The 25,560-nt window shown below is 49.7% G+C and overlaps 1 protein-coding gene across 5 annotated transcripts in view; it reads left to right on the top strand.

Moving 5' to 3' along the window:
* Positions 1-709: 709 nt before the first annotated feature.
* The window catches only part of LOC308623425 (uncharacterized protein), a 175,217-nt gene continuing 150,366 nt past the window's right edge, over positions 710-25,560 (top strand). For 4 of the 5 annotated variants that reach the window (XM_081245782.1, XM_081245780.1, XM_081245783.1 and 1 more), the window contains exons 1-2: positions 3,878-4,021; positions 7,984-8,049. In XM_081245782.1, the coding sequence (XP_081101908.1) occupies positions 3,965-4,021; positions 7,984-8,049 (123 nt within the window). In that variant the 5' untranslated portion in view covers positions 3,878-3,964. Of the gene's footprint in view, positions 790-3,877; positions 4,022-7,983; positions 8,050-25,560 lie in introns of those variants that run through there. The other variant, XM_081245781.1, reaches the window with a different exon arrangement.

The following is a 25,560-nucleotide window of genomic DNA, read 5'->3' on the forward strand; positions in this document are numbered from 1 at the left end:
TATTGTTAATTCACTTTAAAATGATAAATGTTACCTATTAACATATATTTTATGAAAGTAGCTATATTTTCTAAAACCAAACGAATTCATAAGAAGAGTGACAGTTACACACGTTTGCCAATCTCTTTAAATGTCTGCCTTAATAGAAGACGTCTGGATTCTCATATTGGCTCCTGCATTCAGTCTTTTGCAGCATCATATGACATGGGGACTTTGGAAAACACCACACTTATGGGAGAGAAACAGTGAAAAATGCAAATACCCCCTTAGTACTGTTATAAAAATAGTTTTGACTTGGCGTACCCTCCCCCCACACACACACAGAGGGGGTCGGTCCCGGACCACACTTATAACTGGTGCTGTGATGTGATCTAGCGACGGAGGAAGGCCTCCCAGTGGGGTGCCGTGTAAAGCGTGATCTCAATGATAAGGAGTCCTTACGGGAAGACTTCTCACTTTAAACAGCATACAGATTGTGCAGTGAAGGTGTCAGTGCGACTTCTGGTCCCGACTTGGTCCTAGACTAGCTGCAAAACTAACGACAGGTCCCTTGTCCTCTGTGTTGCGTGAGGAGGGTGGTCTGTAACATTGCAGCCCCCGCGCCCCGCCCCAGTATCCGGGAGGTCCCAGCGTGAACTTTAGAGCAACCCTCTTGTTTGCCCAGCAGAGGGCAATGGAGACCAGCCCCGGCCAGACCACCTCCACCCTGGAGGCCCTTCGGCGCCTCGCCACACAGACATAAGGTTCCCTCGTGATCCGGGCGGTTTCCTTGGCACCAGCTGGCACCAGGTATCTCGGGCAACCTGGGCCGTCCCCGGGGAGGGGCTGCGAGCCGCGAGAGCCCTTCACAATCGCTCCAAACGTGCCCAGGTCGGGATGCTTGGATTCTCCCGAGAAGTCTCGGAAGAGCAGAGGGGAGGAACTGGTTTGGGCAAAGACACATTTTTTCCCCCCACTGGGCCTGTCGGTGAGGAACCACCCAGGAGCTGTTGACTCCTCACTGGGAAAACCGGGCGGGGCGGCCGGAAGGGAACAAGACGGAGCGCTGCGCCAGCTCTCCCCCGGGGCTGCCTGCCTGCGGGCGCGGGGCCTCGCTTCCATCAGCGCTGCCAGGGCCGGGGCAGGGGCCGCCCGCGACGTCAGCTGCCTTCCCAGAAGAATTCCACCGCCTGCGGCCAGGGGCCCGGCCCGTGTGGGGGCGGGGGCTTTTGGTTTCCGAGGATGACACCACTCGCTCGCTGCGTCTCCTCGCACGCACTCAGTTGTCATGGAGACGACAGCATCCTGGCAGCCTTGGTGAGGCCAACCAGCCCTTGAGAAGTGACCCGGAGCTCGGCCCACTCAGGAAACCACTGGCTCTAGGATGCCTGCCCGAGGAGACGGGGCCGCGTGTCCCGGATTCTCCCCTGAGGGAGCCCTGTTGGGCCACCTTCCTCATTCTGCAGGATTATCAAGATCTCAAAGCACTCTCGCCAAGGGTCTTAGAAACAACCTTGCGGGGGTGGGGGGGAGGGGGCGGGAATCGAAGCCCAAAGAAGAGCCCTAAGACAGGACGTACCAGGCAGAACTGACTTTCAATTCTCTAAGGTTTTGCTTTTTTTCTTACCTTACTTTCCATGGAGCATTTTCTTATGATTGTCTTCAAAAGGTTCTCTGGCTTTAGCCACTTTCAGTGAAGGAAAGTTTGTTTTAATTCGCCTCGGCAAGCTTGTATTGAGCACTTAGAATGTGCCAGGCAAAGAGAGTGGGGGGTGATTGTAATAATAATGCCAGCCAGCGTGCCTTTGACAATTTCAACCACGCACAGAGGTGAGCTCAATCTTCCCTACAACCTTAGGGGGTAGGTAGGTCTTGTCCCATTCTAGAAAAAGGAACTCAGATTATCCAGTCAATCTGAGACCAGCTTGGAAGTGAAATCAGATCTGAGCCCTAAACCAGAGACCTTAACCATCACCAAGCAGCCTCTCAAAACATCAGTTAAAATGGTGTCTATGTCTCTGGAACCGATGCATTTTTACTGCACTGAGACCATGCATTTAATCTTTATGTGTAAATAATAATTGAGAAGGTCACGACAAAAATAATCCTAAAGAAGGAATAAGAATTATATAATAATAATGTAAACACAGCTACCATTGACTGAATACCCACTGTATGCCAGGCCCCCTCTACAATCATTACCACATTCGATACAACAACTCTCTGAAGTCAGTTCTATTACTTTGGTCCCCACTTTGCAGTCAAGGAAACTGAGACACAAAGAGGTGAAGTAACTTGTCCATATCCCACAGCTGGTAGATTAATACATAGTACTTAACAGAATCCTGCGCTGATCCATAGTAGGCATTCAGTATAATCGCACTCTGCTTGGGAGAGAATGGAGAGAGGACAGGATATACAAACACCTCAAGAGAACCTCATTCATTCGGACCATTTCCATCTAAGATATATTAAAATTTGAAAGCAGGTCAGAGTAGGGTTCCTTTTATCCCCGTGGGCGTGGGCGGGGTGAACATTGCTAAGCAAATAACATAAACAAGGTGAGGACATTTTTTTTAACACCTTTATTGGAGAATAATTGCTTTACAAGGTTGTGTTAGTTCCTGCTGTATAACAAAGTGAATCAACTGTACGTATACATATATCCCCATATGCCCTCCCTCTTGCGTCTCCCTCCCTCCCATCCTCCCTACCCCACCCCTCTAGGTGGTCACAAAGCACCGAGCTGATCTCCCTGTGCTATGTGACTGCTTCTTTTTGTAGGAAATGTTAGAATTTAGGAAGCACTTTCGTACCCAGGATCGAACTGCATCTTCACGACACTCCTGAGAAGTAGTCAGAACCGGTCACCTTAGCTCCAATTTACAGGTGACCTCTGAGGGGCTTTGCTGAGAAGACTTTTTAACTACTAAAGAAAAAATTTAGGACACGAAAGTAAACCACTCCCGAGAGACAAAAAGTGGAAGCAATCCAAATGTCCATTAACAGATGGATAAATAGAATGTAGTATATACATACAATGGACTATTATTCAACCTTAAAGAGGAATGAACATCTGACACAGGTGACAACAAGGGTGAACCCTGAGGACATTATGCTAAGTGAAATAATCCAGTCACAAAGGACAAATTTTGCATGATTCCACTTATATGAGGTACAGTAGACAAATTAGTAGAGATACAAAGATACAGAGGTTATCAGGGGCTGAGGGGAGGAGGGAATGGGGAGTTACTGTTTCATGGGTATAGAGCTTTTATTTGGGACGGCAAACAAGTTCCAGAAATGGATGATGATGATAGTTGCACAACATTGTGAATGTACTTAATGCCCCTGAATAGTACACTTAAAAAATGATTAAAATGATAAATTTCATGTTATGTATTTTTTTTTGATGTTGGGGGTAGGAGTTTATTAATTAATTTATTTATTTTTGCTGTGTTGTGTCTTCGTTTCTGTGCGAGGGCCTTCTCCAGCTGTGGCAAGCGGGGGCCACTCTTCATCACGGTGCGCGGGCCTCCCACTATGGCGGCCTCTCTTGTTGCAGAGCACAGGCTCCAGACGCGCAGGCTCAGTAGTTGTGGCTCACGGGCCCAGCCGCTCCGTGGCATGTGGGATCCTCCCAGACCAGGGCTCGAACCCGTGTCCCCTGCATTAGCAGGCAGATTCTCAACCACTGCGCCACCAGGGAAGCCCATGTTATGTATTTTTTATCATAAGGAAAATAATTGTTTAAAAAAAGGAAACCTCCTTAGCACTCCCCATTCTTCTGTGACTTTTTCTTTTCAAGAGAGAATTCTCACATGTTTATTAAAGCAGGAGTGGCTTAAACCCAGGCCCATTTCTGAGCTTTGCAGGGGTTGCTACCTCCACTTGAAAGTAAGAAAACGTCACACCTTTAAAAATAGCTCACCATTGTGTGTTTTCGCTAAATACAGGAGACTGGTATTCCCCTCAGGTATTCCAAATGAGCAAGATCTGGCCGCGACAGGACAGAAGCAGGAGTGAGTCACTGGCTTGGCAGGTGAGGTCATCATGGGGTGACGGTCTGCGTCAAGAGGGCCCCTCACCTCCCACATCTCTGATCTTCTCCCCTCATGGGTGGCCAGGTCACCAGCCAGCTTAGCTGGAAGTCGAGCTGCTCCAGTGTGCTGTGCAGTGGGAGACATTCCTCTTTATGACTCAGTGCTTCAACACCCCAGTAGATGGGCACATAAAGCCTCCGGCAATGAAAGCCAGCTCCGAGGTCAAGACCCCGACTGCCAAGTCATGGTCTATAAGTAAAAGAGGGAAGACGTATATCCTTGGGAAGGGAGCGGAGAGAGCTTGTTTTCTGTTTGGTGGAATGCTAACTATCTAAGAAATGGTGGAATGGTTCTACTTATCTTGATTATCCTGATTAAGACAACTTAGGAGAGTGGCACACGGAAGGGGACAGTAAATATTTGCTGAATGATGCTACTTTGGAGGAGTTCAACTGCAAGGACAATCCCAAACTGCGAGCAGAAAAATATATATTCTTACTTAGCTTCCACCAACCTATTTTCTCAAAGGGGGCCTGGAAAGGGGGCTTGATATATTTTCCTGGAATTGACACAGGTTTCATGCAGACAACTGTGGTACTGACACAAAGAATCATGATGTTTATGCAGGTAACTAAGTTATTGATAAGTGGTAATATAAAGGGACTTTCTTGGACACGTTTGTACACTCATCTAGCAACTGTTAGCAGAGGTGCCATGTATGTACATAAGATGAAAGAGAAAGTTTTTAATTTATCTGTGTTGCCTTTTTCCTCTTTCATCTGTACACTGTTGAGTCAATCTGGTATGGTTGAAGGTACATGGGCCTTAGCATCACACAAGCCTTGCATTAGTCAGTCAGGGACTCTTGGTTGAACTGGGTTCAAATCAGCTAGAGGGGGAGAAATTCAGGGGATGGCTTCAGGCACAGCTGTATCCAGGTGCCCAAATGATAATGTTATTCTGTATCTCTCAACTTCGCCTTCACGGGCCCATGAGGTGCCCAAGAATCTTCCCAGTAGCTCTGGGCTTACATTCGCCTGGCATAACAACTTCATGAGAAAGAAATCTCTCCCATTGTGAATATCTCACAGACTGAGAACCTCGCAGTCTGAGAAAGAGGTGGAAGCCATTTCTAGAATGAAATGGAATGGTTGCCGGGCAGGCAAAAACTATGGGTGTCCACTCCCTGTGTGCAAATGTCTGCCTATGGGAGAGAGGGTTTACAGTTCAGGTGCTACTTTCCTGGGTTTGTCTGTGAGTCAGTCCTGTGTGGTGAAATGTGTGTGCTCTGGACTCAGTGGACCAGAGTCGAAACTGGCTCTTCCCTCACTGGGTGGTCTCCAGCAGCTCACTTAGCAGTAATCATGCTAATAACTACCATGTTTTGAAGGTGAGACATGTGATAGGCATTAGGTCTATTAGCTCATCGACTCAACAGCTCTGCAGAGTAGTTAATATTGCCCCGTCTTAGAGATGAGGAAGCTGAGGACCAGAGGCCTGAAGTGGCCTACCGGTGGTCACTAAGCTGGTAGTGGGCACTGCAGCCCAGGGCACTGTGACTCCAAGTGGCCTCTTTGGGCCTCACTCTCCTGGCCTGAGATGGAGAAGGAAGAAGAAGAGGAAAAGTAACAGGAAGGGTAAAATGCCCGTCACATTAAGTATGCAGCGAATCTAGTTCTCTGCATCTGTTCTCCCCCTCTATTTTTTCCTTACTTCCTTTCTCTTTTTCTTTTTCTGGTCACTTCTTATGGTCCTGGATTTTCCCTCCCTCCCTCCCTCTTTCTCTGCCCTCTCTCCCTTTCCTTCCTTCTCTTTCTCTCTTTCTTCCTCCCTTTCTTTCTTTCTTTCTCTCTCTTCTTCCTTCCTCCCTCCCTCCCTCTCTCTATCTCTCTTTCCTTCTTTCTTTCTCTCTCTTCCTTCCTTCCTTCCTTTTTGCCTCTTTTTAAAGTCCTCACATGGTCCAGGGTGATATTTCTGAATCACAACAGGGGCAGGGTAAACACTGGGCCTTTCTTCATTGTTGCAGCAGTCACTCTCTTACCTATGTTGCCCCTAGAGGAACCCACAGCTGTGAACCCCAGTGCAGCACCTGGGCCTGCCCAAGATCAGGTTCTAGTTTACTTGGGAGGCAAAAATCTAGGCAAATGGGATTCCTTCCGCCCCCGCCTCAAGCCCCTGTGCTCACTGATCTCTGCTTGAAAGTCTTACTAATTTGTTTGACCTGAATCTCCCCCCTCTGACCAAGGTGGCACAGGTGCAGGGCATCCTCTCTCACTGGGGCCCTGGCCTGACCTCCTCGTCACCCCCTGCCGCCTGCCCAGGGAGCCGGCCCAGAGGCCTGCTGACAGGGAAAGGAAGTGAGCACCAGGCAATATCAGCCTCAAGGCTTTGAGATAAGCGCCTTTAATTTGGACGTGTCCTGACTAGAAATCAGGAGGGTTTGACATTCAGAGCAGGGAGCTGGGCTTTACCCAGATCCTGGGCAGGGGTGGGAGTCGGGCCCCCGGGGCAGATGCAGAGCTGAGAGCTGGAATGCCACCTTCCTGAGGAAGGACAGGGACTGGGGGTGTGGGGGGACTTGGAAAACAGTGAACCTCTAGCTCCTCAGTGAGCATGGCATGTAACGTTCTGGCCTTGGGAACAGGACGTCCACACAGGCGACAGAGCTGACAGGGCTCCCAAGCGCTGCCGCAATGCCCAGCACTCACACTCCCTCCTGACAGCTGGCTGCGTGTGTGCAACAGCGTGTAAGTCACTTTGCGCATAGCCACGTGCTCCGTTTGGCGTGAGGGCCTCACCGCCTGCCCAAGGCCCTGCGGCCACTCCACGTGGCTGCGGCCACCGAGGCGGGCCCTGCAGTTGGGTTCAGGGTCTCCCTCTGGGGGCAGCATCCCGGCAGCCAAAACCGCCTCCTGTTTCACCTGGGAGGAAGGCACTTGTGAGTAGAGGGGCGCGGTGGGCAGAGGAAAGGGGGGTGTGTGTGGAGAAGCTCATGCTCATTAAGTACCAGCCCCACCCCAGAGAAAGAGCACTAATGAACCCCATTTTGTAGATGGGGAAACGGGGGCTCCCAGAAGGAAGAGTCATTGCCTGCTCACTGAGCGGTTTCATTTCATGGGCTTTACCCACCTCCAAGGGGCCCGGCACCTGGGCGCCGTGATTTCCTCGCCCCGGACTTCTCACGCTTCAGTGTGCTCACACATTACCTGGGGCAGCTTGTTAAGATGCAGATTCAGACCCAGCCTCTGAGATCCTCAGTTCTGACCTGTTCCCAGGTGATGCTGCTTCTGCTTGTTAAGGCCACGTGAAGAACGAGGCCCCAGTTGCTAGGCTGTCTTTGTGATGAGCTTGGAGCAGGGTGCATTTCAACAGCGCTCTGGCAACGGGTGGGAGGTCTAGCGCTGGGCTCTCCGGATGGAGCTGTGCTGTGAGTTTAAACTATCCACCAGGTTTTGAAGACTTAGAATAAAATGATGTAAGACATCTCTTTCATAACTTTTTCTACTCATTACATGTTGAAATGATACTATTTTAGCTATTCTGGGTAAAATAAAGTATATTTTAAATTTTATTTCACCTGCATCTTTTTGCTTTTTAAATACGAGTACGAGAAAATTTTACATTATGCACGTAGATTGTGTTATGCTTTCAGCGAAGAGCTCTGTCTAGAGCTCTCGACCAGGCAGGGGCGATTTTGCCCTCCAGGGGATATTTGGAAATGTCTGCAGACATTTTTAGTTGTCATACCTCAGGGGGAGGGGTTGCTGTTGATGTCTCTGGCCAGAGGCCAGGGAGGCTGCTCAACACCCTGCAATGCACAGCACATCCCCTTACCACCAAGATTTATCCAGCCCCAAATGTCCATAGTGACAAGATTGAGAAATTCTGGTCTAGAATCATGCCCACTGTCTCTGAAATTATTTATTTTATGACTTATCCATTGCTTTTGTCCCCCTCCTAGAGTATGAGTCTCATGAGATCAGGGACATCGCCTGCTCGCAGCTCCTGGAACAGCGCCTGGCATGAGGTAGGCATGGCATTCTATAACATGCGTTCAGCGTCTCTGTAACTGCCTGAGCCAAACAGGTGGTTTGAATTCACCCATGTAAATTCGCAGAGGCCCACCAGCCCCAGGCCTCAGAAGGCCGTGAGACCGCGCTGCCCTGAAATCAAGCTAGGACGCGTTCTAAACATCTTGGCGGGTTTGCGGGGCAACCGTACGTTCACCAGTCTGTCGATGGCGGGTACGAACCACGGGAGCAGAGATAGGAATTGACTCAGCAGGGCGGCCCGGCCCCGCCCTGACAGGCCTTTTACAGACCAGGCTGCTTTGGTTTCCAGTGACTTTATTTACCACTCAGTGGTGGTGTCAAAGGCCTGACTCAGGCCGTCTGATTGGCTGTCTTTTCTTAGTTGCTGGGCCCACGGAAGCCCAGACCCAGGATTTCTAAGGAAGAGTCATCTCCCAGCCATCTCCCTTCGCAAGAAGCCTGTGGGTGGGGCGGGCGAGGCCAGAGGAGAAGCTCAGGCCCACCCCGGGCGTGCAAGGGAACAGGACTGGGACGGATGACATTCTCTTGTTCAGATATCTCTTTAATCTTCGGGGTAAAGTCTTGATAGCCACTTCTGGCCCTTCTCCCTTTCCCATTCATCACTCCCGGGGGTGGGCTGTGTCCTGGTGGAAGTCGGGGAGGCTGGGCTTGGCCTCAGGGCTGGGCTATGTGACCTTGGGTAAGTGAGGGAAGTGCTCTGGGCCTCAGTTTTGTCTTCTATAAAATGGGGGGAGGGGAAAGAGGAGTAGGAGTTGTGTTGGTCTTCAGATCGTTCAGTGTCTCCCTCTAGTCTGCAAGAAAAAGCGCAGACTCCTTAGCAGGGCCCGGCTTTACTCCTGTCACCTTGCTGCCTCCCACGCTTCAGCCTGGGTGACCCGCCTTCGGTTCTGTTTGTGTGCCTTGCTCTCTCTCTTGCCTTCCGGTCTTGCGACCCGCTGTTCTGCCCTTCCGCGGAGTGTTCTAGAGTCGGGCTTAAAAGCATGAGTGGTGGATCCCATGGCACAGGCTGACTGTGTGCCCTTGGACAAGTTTCTTACCCTCTCTGTGCCTCCATCTCCTCTTCTGGCCAATGAGGATAACAGTGGTACCTGATGTATACGGTCACTGTGCCCATTAAATGAGCTGGTGCTTGTCACGTTATTAACAACGTTGCCCCAAACCTAGAAAGCAACGAGGAAAAAAGTCCCTGCCGTTGTTTTTATCATGTCTGGAACCTGTTCTCACTTGTGTCTCTGGAATCAGCTGAGTCGTCACCCTCTTCAGGGAGCCTTCCCTGATTTCGCACCTGCCAGCTGAGGTAACTGCCCCTCCTCGGGCTTCTGAGTCACCCGACTCACCTCTGTCACCACCCTGTCGCCTGTGTGGTAACTCCTGTTTACTTGGCTTGCTCCCCTCAATAGAATGTCACTTGCTCTAGTCGAGAGGTTGGAAATGGATCACCTGCTGGCCCAAAGCACAGGTGTGCCTTAGCTGGACTAGAGGGGAGTTTGGAAATATTTTCATAGGATGCTGAACTTTGGAAATAGGATGATTCTCTAAAAAATTAAGCCTATGAAGAAAACCTAAGAAAGCCCCTTTAAAAAATACGATGATTTCACATAAAAACCTGGATTGCCGTTGGACAATCAGAAACTCTGCTAACACAGCCACGGGCATCACCTGCACCTGCAGGAGTGTCGCCTTCAGGCAGGCACCTGCTCGGAGTGTCGCCTTCAGGCAGGCACCTGCTCGGAGTGTCCTGCAGGCCCGAGCCACCCACCTCGATCCACTCTCAGCCTCTGCTCAGGAAATAAGGAGGTGATACAAGCCTATGATCTAAATCAGGAAACCCTGGGCAGTGAAGGAGGGGTGCTGTTTATAACCACAGATGAGCCAGACAGCCCAGGGGAAACGAGCCGTACACTCCCCCTAAGTCTAGGGCAGGGATCCTGGGCATCTTTGCATTTCACAGCACACATTTCCTGCCAAATGAATGCTCAATAAGTGACAAGAACAGCAGCTAGCATTTCTGGAGCCGTTGTTGGACGTGTTCACTCCTTCAGTCCTCCCGAGAACCCTGTGAGGTGGGGACACTGAGGCAGGATACATTAGTAACCTGTCTCAACCGTACAGGTGGGAAGGGGGAACCCAGGCAGGCTGAGTCTAGACACCTATGTGTTGGCTAAATCAGTGGACATGCCTGCAAAAGGGAAGCTGCTCTGGGCTCAGCCTTCCTTTACAGAAGATGGACAGTAGGTAGGGTTAATGGTGCGTCTTTGCATTTGGCAAGAGGAGGGTAACTAGGGCACGTCTGTCACTCTGGTGTCTGATGAGACATGACTTATAACTGAAGTCTCACCCACACTCCCTGCAAACACAGGGCTTCTCCCTTGTATGTGTCCCCTGGTGCTTGATGAGACTTGACCTATCCTTGGAGCCTTGCCCACAGCCTCTGTACTTGACTTTTATCATTCTTGATACTCCTTCCCTCATGAGTATGTGATTCCCCCAGTATATATGATCACAGCACACGAAACGATTGTTTTTTGAAGGGAGAGATAGTCTGGGAATATTCTTTTGAAGTCCAGGAAAAAAGGCAACTGTTTATTAAAGAAAAGAGGAGAAAAGTAAGAGGGTGGGAGAAAGGGATTCTCCTCCCCAGCAAAGTGAGTGAAGAATTACAGGGCAGGCACAGCAGAGGGGGAGAGACAGGAGAAGGGAAATGGAACAGGGGCCCTGGAGGCCTGAAGAGGAGTTGCTGAGAGAGGGACCAAGAAGGCAAGAGGTGGCAGATTTTTAAAAATTCACAGCGAGACTTCAGCAGCTTCAGGCTTAGGCAGCCACCTGGTTGGCTGTGCTTGAAAGAAAGTCCCCTTATTGGGGAAGGGAGAAGGAGAGAAGACTCTGAGAAAGAGAGACCACAGAGATGCAGACGCCGGGCTCAAATCCCAGCCTGGCCCCCCCCTACTTTTCACCTTGGTTTCCAAGTGGGTGTTCCAGCCACAGGAGGGGAAGTGTTCAGACAGAGCTCGGCTGGTGGCGGTGAGTCAGGGCCCCAGCCAGGCCCTTGCCAGCCCCGGGGGGTGGGGGGAGCCTCTTGCCCACAGGCCTGGCAGCAGCTGCTGGGGTTATCAGGAGCCACAAGGCTGCAGGGGCCTGGCAGGCCATGCAGATTCCCTCCAGATGACCCGCGGCCACGGGGTCCAGCTCCAGAGCCCTGTTGCTCTGCTGCTTCCATTCGATCTGGCCATCTTCTGAGTGTTTGCGATTTCAAGGTCAACAGTGCAAGGGAGACAGGCTTGCAGGGCAGGATCAGCCTAGCTGTAAAGGACTGTCACCAAACAGTTTATTACTCACCTCCCTTCAGTTGTAAGCCCTGAGTCCTGTTGTGGACCCCACTGCGTACCCAGCACTTGACATGAAGGCTGGTATACAGTAGGTGCTCAACAACTGAATGCATTAGCATGCATTGAAATCTTCCTGCTGCCCCTGACTAGCTGTGTGACTCTGCCCAAGTCCCTTAGCCCCCCCGAGGTGCCACTTCCATCATCAGTATAATGGGATATGGCCAATAAAAGTACAGACTAGGGACGTCATCCCCCTCCTGCTGTGAAATAAGATAGCGGCACGGGAGTGGGGCGCTGGGGGCATCCACTCTGTAGCTATCTCTCAAATATGGGGGGAGGTGCCATGGACGAGATGCTTTCATGTTCGGAAAGTCTGCAGCTTCTGTGGCAGGTAGTTCCAGGTGCGTTGTACAGATGTTACTTTTTAGGAAGACGGTGTGGTTATGTGGTTAAGGCCTTGTGTTCTGGAGGCCCAGTACCTGGGTTCAAATCCTGCTTCCACCCCTCGCTTCCTGTGTGATCCCAGGCAAGTCACTTGGTCTCTCTGAGCTTGTTTTCCTGTGTGTAAAATTGAGTCATCGTGAGGTTTCAAGGAGATCCATCCCAGACTGACCCTGGCACAGAGTAGATGCTCCAACATGTGTAAACCATGATCACTAGTTTCCACCCCGCAACCCCGTGAAGCAGACACGACTCCCTCCAGGGTGCAAAAGAGGAAACCAGAGCTGGCCAGGTGGGGAGGCGTGCCTGATGGTGGAACCCTAAGTAGACACCCCCGTCCCCGAGGCCCACCACAGCTGCCAAAAATAAGGTGACGTATGGCCAGCCCTGCCTCCACCCGCTGCCCCCGGGGAGAAGTGAAACACGAACCCACCAGGGTAAGAAAGAGGAGAAGGAAGCAGCTGAGGTGAGGAGAGGCGAGTGGCCCCGAATCCTGTCAGAAGGACCGTCTAGGGCAAGGTCAAGTCCAGGTCGGTGAGAGGGTGGAGGTGGTGGGAGGATAGTGTGACAAGAACAGAGAGAGAAGTTGTTCGCATCTGGCTAGATACCTCAGCTGTGACCTCCTGTCTCTAAGGAGAGGGGTCCCTGCAAGATTTGCTTTCAAAACTCTCTTGGGAGAAAACTCATGGCCCCGATTCTTAGAAACTGCCCTCATCCCAAGACAATAAACAACTCAGCGGCTTTTTGACTTTCCGACCAGCACCCAGGGGTTGGCCTTCTGCCTGGTGTACCTTCAGCCTCTGATGAGAGTTCTCATTCCCTACACTTTCAACCTCCCCATTTTACAGATGAGAAAACTGAGGTTGAAACGAGGCCTCGGGCCCTAGCTCTGCCATTACTAGCTCTTGGGTCCTAGTGGTTCACCAGCCAGGCCTGTTTTCCCATTCCTAAAGCAGAGGTGTTCAGGCCCCATCTTCCCTTCCATCCTTCCTCTTCCCTCCAGAGCAAAGGGTGTGGAAGTCTAAGGCGAAGATCACCTGATCAAGTGGTGTGGATTAGCCAACAACCCAGCACTGAGGTCAGCCTCTGGAAGCAATTTAAGATGGCCCAGGGATCTGAGATTCCACACGCCCACAGGCAAGCTGAAGTGTTCCCTCCCACGTAGGGCTGCCTCCCTTCCTGAGCAGTTCTGCTCTGATTCTGTGGGTGAAGCAGCTGTGCCTTCTGCAGAGCTCCAATGCCAGGCTCATCGTAGGTCTTGGACCAGGCAGGATCCTCCATCAGGGATTACTGTCCCAGCTTGTAACGAGCACCTTCCATGGGCCAGGCACCAGCCAACAGTAACCACCTCTCTCCCCATGCAGCAACCCTCAGTGAGGCAAACCCACACTTACTATACCCATTTTACACCCATGGAAGTTGAGGCTCAGAGAGGCACCTTGCCCAGGGTCGTGCAAAAGCAGAGATTCAGACCCAACCTGGGTGACTCCTTCGGACAGAGCCGTTCCATTTAAATCAACACCAAGTGATTGGATTATGTGTCATTTTCTTTCTTTTTTATTAAAAACATTTTCCCCGTCTAATTACTTGCGTTAACCAAGGGACGCAAGGCGGTAACCAATGGAAGCGTTTACAGATAACATGCTGGGTTGCCTGGAATTTGATTGAAACTAATCCAGTTTGGGGAGGGATATAAATCAAGCAAAACTGTCCATGAACTGATCGTTCTTGAAGCTGGGGTATTGGGTTGAGATTCTCTAGACTGTTCTCTCCCATTGTGAATAGGTTTGAAAATGTCCATGATCATGTAAAAATCTAATTTAAATTTAACATGTGTAAAGTAGTGAATTGGGGATAAATTCACTACTGGGACAAGCTGTGTGCCATGGTGGGGGGGGGGTGGGCGTGTCGCCCGCCCCACAGCTGAAAGCATTTTAAGGTTGCCTTGAGAAGGCATTCATTACGGCCTCCTGGGTCTGCTCTCCCTGGACCACAAGGGCCCTCTTTGCATCCAAGAGAACAGTCTGCCCCCAAATTGGCAGCCACGTGAAGACAGCATGTCAGGGTTCCTACAACCACACTGCGGTTTTATGATGGAATTTGGAACCATATGTGGTTCATGTTCAGCCAGTCAGGAGATTTGAGGACTCTCTTATAAATGTTACCAGCAAAGGCACAGTGGCTGCCTGTGTTCTGTGACACCCAGAAAATTGGAAAAGATGGGACCTCTGACTTCTGTGTGTTGGCCACGGGTCCAGAAGTGACCCCTCTCTGCAGGCTCCTGGGGGCCCCGTGCTCAGTCCTCCTGCCTTTTCCCGCTGTGCCCTGGGAGCTCCCCTTGTCCTTCCAGGCCCCCCAGAAACAAGGTGACCCCCCTATTGACAGCCTTTCCTGTCTGCACCTGCTCCTTCCTCAGACAAGTGGAATCAGCTCTCCACTGGCCTTCATTATATTGAACAACATTCATTTATTCAATAATTATTCATTAAACACCAACTATATGTACTGGGGTTACAGCATAGAGTCAGTAGATAGATAGATAGATAGATAGCATGTACAGCACATAAGAAACATGGTCCCCATGCTCCAGGAGCTTCTAATTTCATAGGGGAGAAAGGCAATAATCCACTATGAATACGACTAATCATTAATTACAATTCTGACAAGTGTTTTGGAGAAGCATAGGAGCTGTGAGGTTATATAAAGAAGAACCTGGTCTGTTAGGGTGTGGGCATGCAGAGGATTCAGAGAAGGCTTTTTGGAGAGAATAATGTCTAAACTGAGATCTGGAGATTGGAGGTATTCGATGTCCAAACAGGGAAAAGGGGTTGTTCCAGACAGAGGGAACAAAGGGCAGGGGGACATGGCTTGTTGAAGGAAGTGGAGGAACAGTGTGTGGTCTGTGTAGTATGTGGAGTACAAGGGGGAAGGAGATGGTGGCAGATTATGAAGGCACTTGAAGGCCAAGCTAAGGATGATGGAGCAATCATGAGAGTGTGTGTTTGGGCGGGGGAGGTGATGTTATCCTTTTGAACCTAAGATGATCACTTTGGTTACTGCAGGGCTGAGTGGATCAGAGCAGGGCAAATGCGAATGCTGCAGGGCTGGGCCAGCTCGTGTGACACATTTGTGAGAATTAGGAGAAAACACCCCACCCCCGAGGAAGACATAGTTCTGTAGACCCATGCTTACAGAATGGAGCCTGGCCTGCTTTTCAGTGCCTACTGACTCTGAGCCAGTACCCTTGTGCAGGGAACAACCTGTACAACTGTACATAATGGCCATGGATATTGGGGAACAGAGAAATCAGAAGACTGTAGAACATTTGTTGACAAGTCTGCCTAGTCCACTATAAACACCTTGACTTCTAAGTTCTTGAGCTTCACATTCATGTTTGCAGCTCCAGTGCAGGTAGGAGATGCTCCAAATGTTTGCTAAGTGGATTCTTCTTTGGCCATTTTTTTTTTTCCTTTAGACTTTCTGTTGTGTCGTTCTCTTCTTCTAAAGTCATAGTGGCTTCCTGTTCACACACACCTGTTAGGTGTTAGGAGGCACTGTGTCAGGCAGTTTGCCTCTTTAGTCCTCCAAATACCTTATCCTCTGTCCATTTGACAGAGGCTAGGCCAGGGTCACATATCTAGGAAGGTGGACAGGGACCTTTCTAAATCCTTAACAGGCAGGTCATGCTGTGTGTGAATCTGTCAAGGTCTTGGGGCGGGGTGAAGGTGGGGAGCAAGGGTGTGGCGGCATACCTTCTGGTAAGGATTCTTGACGTTGAGTCTCTAAACCTTGAATCTTAGAATGTCAAGGTTGAAAGGGATCATCTGGGGCCTCATTTTACAGATGGGCCACCAAGGCTCAGAGAAGTGCTGGAAATTGTTCAATGTCACTGAGTTAAGTCAGAGCCAGAGCAGGACTAGGAACCAGGTCCCTTGACAGGTTTGGAAGAAAAAGATAGATATCAGGAGTAGAGATTAGAAGAGAAAGACCAAGGGAGGGATCGCTCTCTAGGGATGGTATCTAACCATGATGGGTATCAGTGACGTGGCCCGGGGTTAGCTCAGGACAACAGAGTCCTGGGTGACCATGTGAAGGAGAAGAGAAGGCAGAGAAAAGAGAACTTCCTCAAGGTCTGGGCAGGTCTCTAAACTGGAATCCATTTGGATCCGGCCTGGCTTTAGAGTCTTTTTTAAATTTTTTAATTTTTTAATTTTTTTTTGGAGTATAGCTGCTTTCCAGTGTTGTGTTAATTTCTGCTGTACAGCAAAGTGGATCAGTTATGGGGGTGGGTGGGACGAATTGGGAGATTGGGATTGACATATATACACTATTATATGTAAAATAGATAACTCATGAGAACCTACTGGCCATAGGCTTTTCAGACAAAAAGTTGATTTCTTGTTCTGGGCTGATGGCCAGGAAAGACTTCGCTGTCAGCAGGCTGCGGACGGCTGCTCTTAGGGCGCTGGGCAAGGTCAGAGAGAAGCCTGGTTCCTCTTCCCGGCGCCTCCAGCCCAGGTGCCCTCTGAGGGCCCCATTCCAGTTCCCAGCCGGTGCCTGCTTGGGGTTTTCCTGCTTCTGGGTCTGCATCACAGCCCCTCTTATGTCACATTGCTTCAGGTCCCACTAAACATTTGTCTGAGCTGGAAAATCCCTCGGAGCCCGCCCAGGCAGCCCGTGACCATAGCGGCAGGAAACTGTGACAGTGAGGCTCGCGGGGTATGAGGTTTATTCTTGGTGTGTGGTTGGGAAGGGCGGGGCTGCATGGGGGTGGAGTGGCATGGGATGGTCAGGAGAGAACAGCGAAATCCCAAAACGAGGAACCCCTCAGAGAATTTCCGGCCAGTTTTCCTTCCCAAAGTGGCCTCTGCTTCCAGCCCCCAGGACTGTCTCCCTGCGTTGGGTCTTCATGGAGCCTCTTGGGGAATATCTCAAGATCCAGGGTCCAGCCCCTCTATTTTAAATAGAGCATGTCAATCCCACACTCCCAGTCTATCCCTCCCCACCAGTGGTAACTTTATTTTAATCCACACATCCTCCTTGAGGAGCAGGTATTAATCCCATTTTACAGATGGGGAAACTGAGACTCAGGAGCACAGTGTTGTACACCTACTCATTCATCCACTGACTCATCAGTTACTTACTAAGTCCCCACCATATAGTGGCCACTGTCCTGGGTGAGGCAGAGGGAGCCCAGAGTACAGTCCCTGCCTCAAGTTTATGCGTATATGGTCTAATAGAGGATTCCAGCCATGAGCAAATAAGCCCATCAGTAAGGAAGGTACCTGCAGATTGGTATCAGGAGCACGCAGCGTGAGGAGATGGAGGGTCAGTGGGGGTATAGTCGTGTTTTTTGGGGTTTTTTTTGCAGTACGCGGGCCTCTCACTGTTGTGGCCTCTCCCGCTGCGGAGCACAGGCTCCGGACGCGCAGGTTCAGCGGCCATGGCTCACGGGCCCAGCTGCTCCGCGGCATGTGGGATCTTCCCGGGACACAAACCCGTGTCCCCTGCATCGGCAGGCAGACTCTGAACCACTGCGCCACCAGGGAAGCCCTAGTCGTGGTTTTTTGTTGTTGATTTTTGGCCGCACTGCACGGCTCGTGAGATCTTAGCTCTGCAACCAGGGATCGAACTTGGGCTCCCACAGTGAAAGTGCCGAGTTCTAAGCACTGGACTGACGGGGAATTCCCTATAGTGGTGTTTTAGAAAGGATGCTGGGGGAAGGTGTTCTTCACAGGTGACATTTGAGCTAGCTTTGGATGGGTGAGAAAGAGCCCAGGGAAGGTTGATCTCAGCAGGACCAACAGTGAGAGCAAAGGCCCTGGGGTGGGAAAGGCCTGGTGGGTTAACAGGAGTTCCGGGGAGGGACTCATGTGAACAGGGGGGAGCGTGGGAGGAGGGGAGTTGGGAAAGCAGGTGGGCCTGGGTCACGGCGGCCTTCCAGACCCCAGGGAAGGGATGGAGGCATCGCGGGCTGTCAGTGGCAGAGGCTGGATTTTAACCCATAAATCCAAGCCTCCGTGGCCAGCCTGGGCTCTGCCCCATTAGCCCAGGCCTCAGCCTTGACTCTGAGCTAGGCTTGGAGGAGGGGGAGAGGGGAGGCTGGCTGGGACCCCACCTCTGCTCGTGGTGTGTCACAGGACAGGCAGAGCCACTCCCCGTTTCCCAGCTTCGGAGCCTGTCGGGCCTGTGGGTTCCCCACTGAACAGGGACAAACCTGGGGGGCATCGGACAATCAGCCCTAAGGAAGGAGCCACTGTTCCAACCCAGGACTCCACCTTGCCGGCTGCCCCCAGACTTCTGGGCCTCCTGCCTTCCTCCACTCACTGTTCCCTCACCATCGAGTCGGCATCGGCCCCACCTGGGTTCAAATCCTACCATCAGAACCAGTGGGACAGTGGAGGAGTCATTTCATTGCCGCCCTGAGCCTCACTTCCCTCACCTGTGAAATGGGCTCACACCTGTCTGCTCTCCTAGGGCTGTGGGGGAACATTAAATCTGATGAGAGTGCTATTAGCAAACACGGACCAAGCTTGCTCTGGGCCAAGCTTGTGCTCATTGCTCTGCGTGCGGTGTTTACTTTATTGTCGTGTGCACGACGTGGGGTAGGGATTGTTATGGGAGCCAGGTCTGTGGGCACATGGCCTGTGCAGTCATGCAGGGCCACCACGCGCTTCCAAGGGCCCTACAGTGGGTTTTATACTCAGCCATTGCTGTCTTGAAATTTTTAACAATTTTTTGACAAGGAACCCTGCATTTTCATTTGCACCGGGCCCTGCAAATTATGTAGCTAGTTCTGATTATTATGTATTCATTTATATATTCAAGAGATATTTATGGAGCCAGGCGTGGCTTAAAGGCCCTGGAGAGAGAGGAGTGAACAAAACAGAATTCCCCACCTCCGTGGAGTTTACTTTGCATTACTTGGTTCAGAGAGGGTAAGTTATTTGCCCAAGGTCACACAGTGAAAAGGGGATGCCCAAGTTACAACTCAGAACTCTTAACCACAGTACCATTTCCCCTTCAGCCTAAGGCTGGAAAGTGTTTAACAGCACACCAGGCAAGGAAATAGCCACAGAGTTCTAAGTGCTTTAGATGTGTTAGCTCATTGCAACAGCCTATTTTAGAGATAAGGAAATGGAGGTCAGAGAGGATAGGTAACTGGCCCAGAGTCACACTGCTGGTAAGGAGTAGCGCTGAGACGAGGAGCTCAAGTAGGCTGGCTCAGGGCCACGCTCCTAGCCCCTCCAGCACACTGCCTTTCGAAGTCATCACTCAGGAAATGGTGGCTTTTTATAACTCTTTTAATCACCACCATTTTTGTTTTTGTTTCCGGAGACTCCACGCAGCCACGAGGAGTCGTCCCACCCAAGGAGACCCATATCACTTTGTGTGGAATGAGGGGATTAACAAATGGATGAGCAGATTCCTTCCAACTATGGGGGTAACATCGACAGCTGCCCGCCACCCCCTGACCCCAACTCCGACATGATTTATCACCGGGTCCTTGACATCCAACTTTCGTTGCCTTGCCTTCAGCCAGTGATGAAACCTCTCCAAGTTCAGGATGTAGAAAACAGGGTCTCACCTTCCAGGAAACAGGCCGGGCTGAAGGGAGGGGGCGCTGTGGGGAGCAGTGGTTCACAGCGATGGTTATCGCTCAGTACAAGCTTTCCTTTTCCTCCCTCCGTGATGACAGGGCTTGTCCTAGGGGTGCCCTCCCCTCGAGGCTGTCACTGTTTGGAGGGTCTTGTCTCCCATGCTTGGGCTGATTTGAGGAACTGATCAGTCTGGCAGACCTTAAGCCCTGGGTGATTTCTGGGGCTCTGCCCAGACTTCCCACTCTCCTCACTGGTGTGTGACATGCTCTGTCATTCATTCATTCCTCAACAAGTAGTTACTGAGTACCTACTATGTGTCAGGTACTCTTCTAGGAACTGGGGATACAGCAGAGAATAAAGCAGACAAAAATCCCTGCCCTCAGGGAGCTTATATTCTAGTCCAGGATATTGCCAGGATATTGCCAGGACTTCTTTGGATTGGATGCAGACAGTGGGAATTTTCCCTTCTTGGGCACTGGATATTTTTTCACTCTTATAAATATTATCAAGTTTTGTCTAGGACACAGTTAGGGTACTTTTTGTTTCAGGTAGGAGAGTAAATCTGGCTCCTGTTACTCCATTTTTGCCAGAATCAGAAGTTTTTCCTTATGAGAAAGCCTCTAGGCCTGGGAGGGGCAAGACTTAAAAGCTCATCAGTTATTTATACCTTCATGTGAATGAGTTTATGAGCTCCTTTCTGAAGCATTGTGGTTATAGGAAGTGAAGAACCAAAAGACATTAAATTAGAATATAGGACTTAGGAGATAAATCCAGAAGTTCTCATACAGCCATAATTTCATTTGAATTCATCAGCATCTTGCAAATCTGCCAACAAGTCAGGTGCTTCTATTTTCATTTTACGATGAGGAAGGTGAAGCTGGGAGGGCTTAAATGACTAGCTCAGTCACACAGCTAGTTAAGACTCAGAGCTACTGACTTCTATCCTCGAGCTCCTTCTAACACACTGTGGGTCAGGGGTCACCATGGGGAGGGGAGAGGGCAAAGGGCATCTGTGATCCCCAATACTCGTGCTGATTTGGTTATTTCTCATAACTTCTGCCTCAGCTTCCTAGGGGCGTAAGTCAGCACAGCTCATGTTCCCTGAGCAGCAGCTACAGCTTAGAAAGACAGAAAGAGAAATCAGACCAGAATGTCAATTCCACGAGGGCAGGGGCCACATCCGTTCGGTTTACCCCTAGGGCCCCCATGCCTAGAACAGCACCTGACCCCTAGTAAGTTTTCAAGGACTATTTGTCAAACAACAGAACACGATGGAATGGATTTGGGGAATAAACAGACCATGAGGAACACCTGCCTCAGTTGCCTAATCAGTAAAATGGAGACAAGTCTCTGCCTTTTAATGCTGTTTTGATTTTGTTGATGTATGCTTCATGAGGACAGGGGATTTTGTCTGTTTCACTTACACACTGCTGTGTCCGCAGCACCTAAAAACAGTGCCTGTCACGTAGTAGGTGCTTAAGAAATATTTGCTGGGTGAACAGGTGAGAGTGAAATATCTAGGTTTCGGTGAATGTGTAGCATCGGGGTTAAGAGCGAGGAATTTGAAGTCAGAGCTGAGTTTGGCTCCTGGCTCTGCCACTTACTAGCTATATGACCTGGAAGATGCCTGTGAACCTCAGTTTCCCCATTGCTTACACTAAGGAGGGTCATCATCTCTACATCCAGGTGTCCTGAGGATTAAGTGAGGTTGTGCAAATAAAGTTCTTAGCATAGCTTAAGGAACAAAGAAAATGCTCCAAAGTTATAAAGTTCTCGCGTGTCGAAGAGTGAGGGTGCATTTAAAAAAATTATTTAAAACAGTTTTTAAAAATTGAAATGTAGTTGATGTACAATAACTTGTTAGTTTCAGGTATTTTACATAATGATTTGATATTTGCATACTTCATGAAATGATCACCACGAGTGGTCTAGTAACCATCTGTCCTCATACAAAGTTATTACAATATTATTGACCATATTTCTTATGCTGTATATTATATCCCCATGACTTATTCATTATATAACTGGAGGTTTTTACCTCTTCATCCCCTTCACCTATTTCCCCCACCCCCGAACTCCTCCCTCTGGCAACCACCTGTTTGTTCTCTGCATCTATGGGTCTGTTTTTTTTTTAACTTTTTATTTTATATTGGAGTATAGCCGATTAACAATGTTGTGTTAGTTTCAGGTGCACAGCTAAGCACATGAGTCTGTTTTGAGGGTGCATTTTTTTTTTTTTTTTTTTTTGAGGGGATATGTGTATACGTATAGCTGATTTTTTTTTAAATTTTATTTATTTATTTATTTATTTATTTATGGCTGTGTTGGGTCTTCGTTTCTGTGCGAGGGCTTTCTCTAGCTGCGGCAAGCGGGGGCCACTCCTCATCGCGGTGCGCGGGCCTCTCACTATCGCGGCCTCTCTCGTTGCGGAGCACAGGCTCCAGACGCGCAGGCTCAGTAGTTGTGGCTCACGGGCCTAGTTGCTCCGCAGCATGTGGGATCTTCCCAGACCAGGGCTCGAACCCGCGTCCCCTGCATTGGCAGGCGGATTCTCAACCACTGCGCCACCAGGGAAGCCCCGAGGGTGCATTTTTTAAGGGCTGTTTTTCTCCAAAAGGACTTTTATCCCTTGGACTTCTCCAAAAGACCCCAGAGGTTGTTCTCCTGAAAGTTGAGGCTGCATGGAAAACAAATTCCTATCAAATCTCCATTGACATTTTAGGTGCTCCTCAAGCCCGCAGGGCAGGGCCCCATCCTGCCTTATGCTGGCTTGATCCTGATGCAGCCAGATTCTCCGCGGGGTCACCAGGCTCTGCTCGACTGCCCTGGTCTTCTGCAGCCCTTTGAAGTTGGGCTGTGTCTTTTCTTGTCTCATGGTTGGCTGGGCCTCAAAGCTCACAAGCAGGCCGTTCCGCACCAGGGTGCAATGGGTGCTCGAGAGTTCTCCAGCAGAGATAGGGAGTGAAATCTAGTCCCGCAGCAAAGACAGCTGCAGATAAAGTGACCACCCCGGGCTCTGCCATCCCCACTGAAGCCCTTCAACCCTCATCGATGGATCTAGTCCAAGTCTGGGTCTTGGCCCACTCACAGGCCAGAGTTCTGGGTCTTTCTGGTCTTAACTCTTTGGGCCTGTAGACTCCATAAGTGTAGGTCAATTTTTGGTTTAGCAACTTCAGTCATTATCAAGGGAAGATTCTGTGGCTTGGAAAAGAATGACCAGTGAGGCTGACCTTCCTCTGGACTGCAAGGGTGAGGGAGCAGTTCAGAAGAGTGAACAGGGAGGCCTGACGCTGAGGGGTGGGGGAAGATGCAGAAGGGTGCTGGGCACAGAGAAAGCTCTCAAGTCCTGAAAACAATTATTACGTGAGTTTGAGAATAAGGAGATTCCAGACTGAAGTGTCCATATCTTTCTTTTGACATTCAAAAGTCCTACCCATCTTTAAGGCTCATTCACAACCCACTTATTTGGAGGATTTTATGGAGCTTAAATTTCTCCCAGCCTCACTACTACATGGCTCTCCTCCCCATCTGTTCTGCTCCACTGCAAGCTCTCCCTAAACACATGTATATGTGTGTGTCTGTAACTAGCTTGTGTGCTTTCATTCATTCATTCAGAAACAGGCAGTATAGTCCAATGGTTAAGAGTGCACATGGGAACCGGGTAGCTGGAGGTCGCTCTGACAATTACTACCTGTGTGAGTTCAGCAAGTTACCCACTTTTTCTGTCTGCCTCAGTCTTCTCATCTCTAAAGTGGGCATAATAGTACCGACCTCATCAGGCTGGGTGATGGTTAGCTAGATGACTACCTACAAAGCATTCAGAACAGTGCCTGGTACATAGTAAGTACTCAATAAATAAGATACCATGCTTATCCTTTGTCAGCAAACATTTATTAAACATCTCCCAACGCTGTGTGTATAACTATTACTGGGCTCGTGGAGATAAAAGATAATGCCTGCCTTCCTGAACTCTCACTTTAGACTCCACACCAACCTTTGGTAATTTCCCTTCTTTATCGGCAGGAAAATGTTTACTGATAAATTCATGAAAGACGGACAATTATTCCTTCTCTGATCGGAGCTTGAACTGCCCAGGGTTACTTTTGTCTTGTGTGCATTGTCTTAAGGACCAGAGGGTTTACAAAGGGCTCTACCACTCACATACAAAGTTATTTCTCCTCCGCTGAGGCTCAGTTTCCTCAACGGTAAGATGGGAAGTGGGTGGTAACTTCTGCCTTTTAGGGTTTGCAGAGCAAAAACAAATGAGGCAAAGCTCATGGAGGCATTGCAGAGCCCCAAATGGCTTGCATAGGATAAAAGTGAGGGCAGCCTCTCACAACCCCAGTGAGAGTTTCCTAGGAGGGCAGGACCAGCTTCTTGGTCCCTGACAGGATAACACACACACACTAGGGCCAAGTGCAGGGTCTCTATCACTTCATTAACAAATAGTTTACACAGCAGACCCAGTGAGAGTCAGAACTATAATGATTGTAAGCCGCAGAAACTCCTCTCCAACAGCTTAGGCAAAAATAGAAATGTGGGGTGATGACTCTGGGGGTAATTGGTGTATGCACAGGAAAAGCAGAAGTGCAGCCAAGGCCTCAGGACAGCTAAGGGGTTCACTCATGTGTTCTCTTGCTGTCTGTCTCTACCATCTTATCTCTTCTCTCTCTCTGCCTGTCAGCTCTGTTCCCTCATACCAGCTCCCTCTATGTGGCAGGAAACATGGCCATCAAGAACATCCTGTTTCCTTAGAGAGAAACTGAATTTTCTTCCCTAGATCCAAACCAAAAATGAAAAAAAAAAAAATCTCATGGAAAGGTTCTGATTGGCTCACCTTGAGTCATGTGTTTCTTCCCGGGATCAATCAGCTATAGGGGGTGGAGGGCAGCAAGGGGAGATGGAGTTGCACAGCACAGACTCAGACACTAGGGGCCTACCCAGCTATCAGGACCCCAGTCGGGGAGCCTCCACTTCAGCCCCTGAGAATGTCTGAGGCTGTCCCCTTAGCACGCTTAGCACTTTTATTGTGCCCTGGCCTGAATGCATGTCGTTTCCCCCAGTAGATGATAAACTCCACAAGAACAAAAATGATATTGGATACTCTTCTTAGTCTTCTCTCTTCCCCCTCACACTGCCCATAACACATAGGATGGCAACCTTAAGCACACTGCTAGTCACATGGTCATGGAATGTCCCAGATAAGAGATCACAGAACTAAGGCACAGAGACAGAAAGCAGTTTGCCCAAGGTGACACAGCTCAAAGTAGATGCCAGGTCACCTGCCCTGCGATTTCTGTTTGCTTTCTCTCTCTCTTAGGGTTAAAGGCTCCAATCCTTATTCTTACAAGGAAGCTTCTGCATAGCTCAGTCACTTCCTGCCTCTCCAGGCTTATCTCATACACTCTATACATCTTCAAGGTGGTTATTATTTTTATTGCTATCCCTATCGTAGCCAGAGGCACCCACACTGATCTACTTCCCTCTCATTAGAGATAAAGGAATTTCTGACTCTGCATTCCAGCCAGGGGTAACTTCTTTCTCAAATCTGCCTCACCACCCCCTATCTTCAGAGCTTTTGCACTTGGAATTTCCTCTGCCTGGAACACACTTTGCTAGGGCTGCTGTAACAAAGGACCACAAACTGGGTGACTTAAACAACAGAAATTTATGGTCTCAAGTTCTGGATGCTGGAAGTCTGAGATCGAGGTGTCTGCAGAGTTGGTTCCTTCTGTTCCAGTCCTCTCCCCCAGCGTGGGGTGATTTGCTGGCCATCTTTGATTCCTTGGCCTGTAGATGCATCCGTCTGATCTCTGCCGTTATCTTCACATGGCATCCTCCTTGTGTCATATCTGTCTCCATGTCCAAATGTCCCCTTTTGATAAGGACATCAGTCACACTGGATGAGGGCCCACCCTCATGACCTCATGTTAACTTGATTACCTCTGTGAAGACCCCTGTTTCCAAATTAGCTCACATTCTGAGGTGTTGGGATGTTAGCACCCAAACCTCTCTTTGGGGGGACACAGTATAACCCATAACAAACATCATTTTTCACCCCTTTCCCACCCAACCAGACATCCTCCTTATCCATCCCATCTCAGGCGAGCTTTCTCTG

The sequence above is a fragment of the Mesoplodon bidens genome (assembly GCF_964165515.1).
Source record: "Mesoplodon bidens genome assembly, chromosome: 10".
In the NCBI taxonomy this organism is placed as follows: Eukaryota; Metazoa; Chordata; class Mammalia; order Artiodactyla; family Ziphiidae; genus Mesoplodon; species Mesoplodon bidens.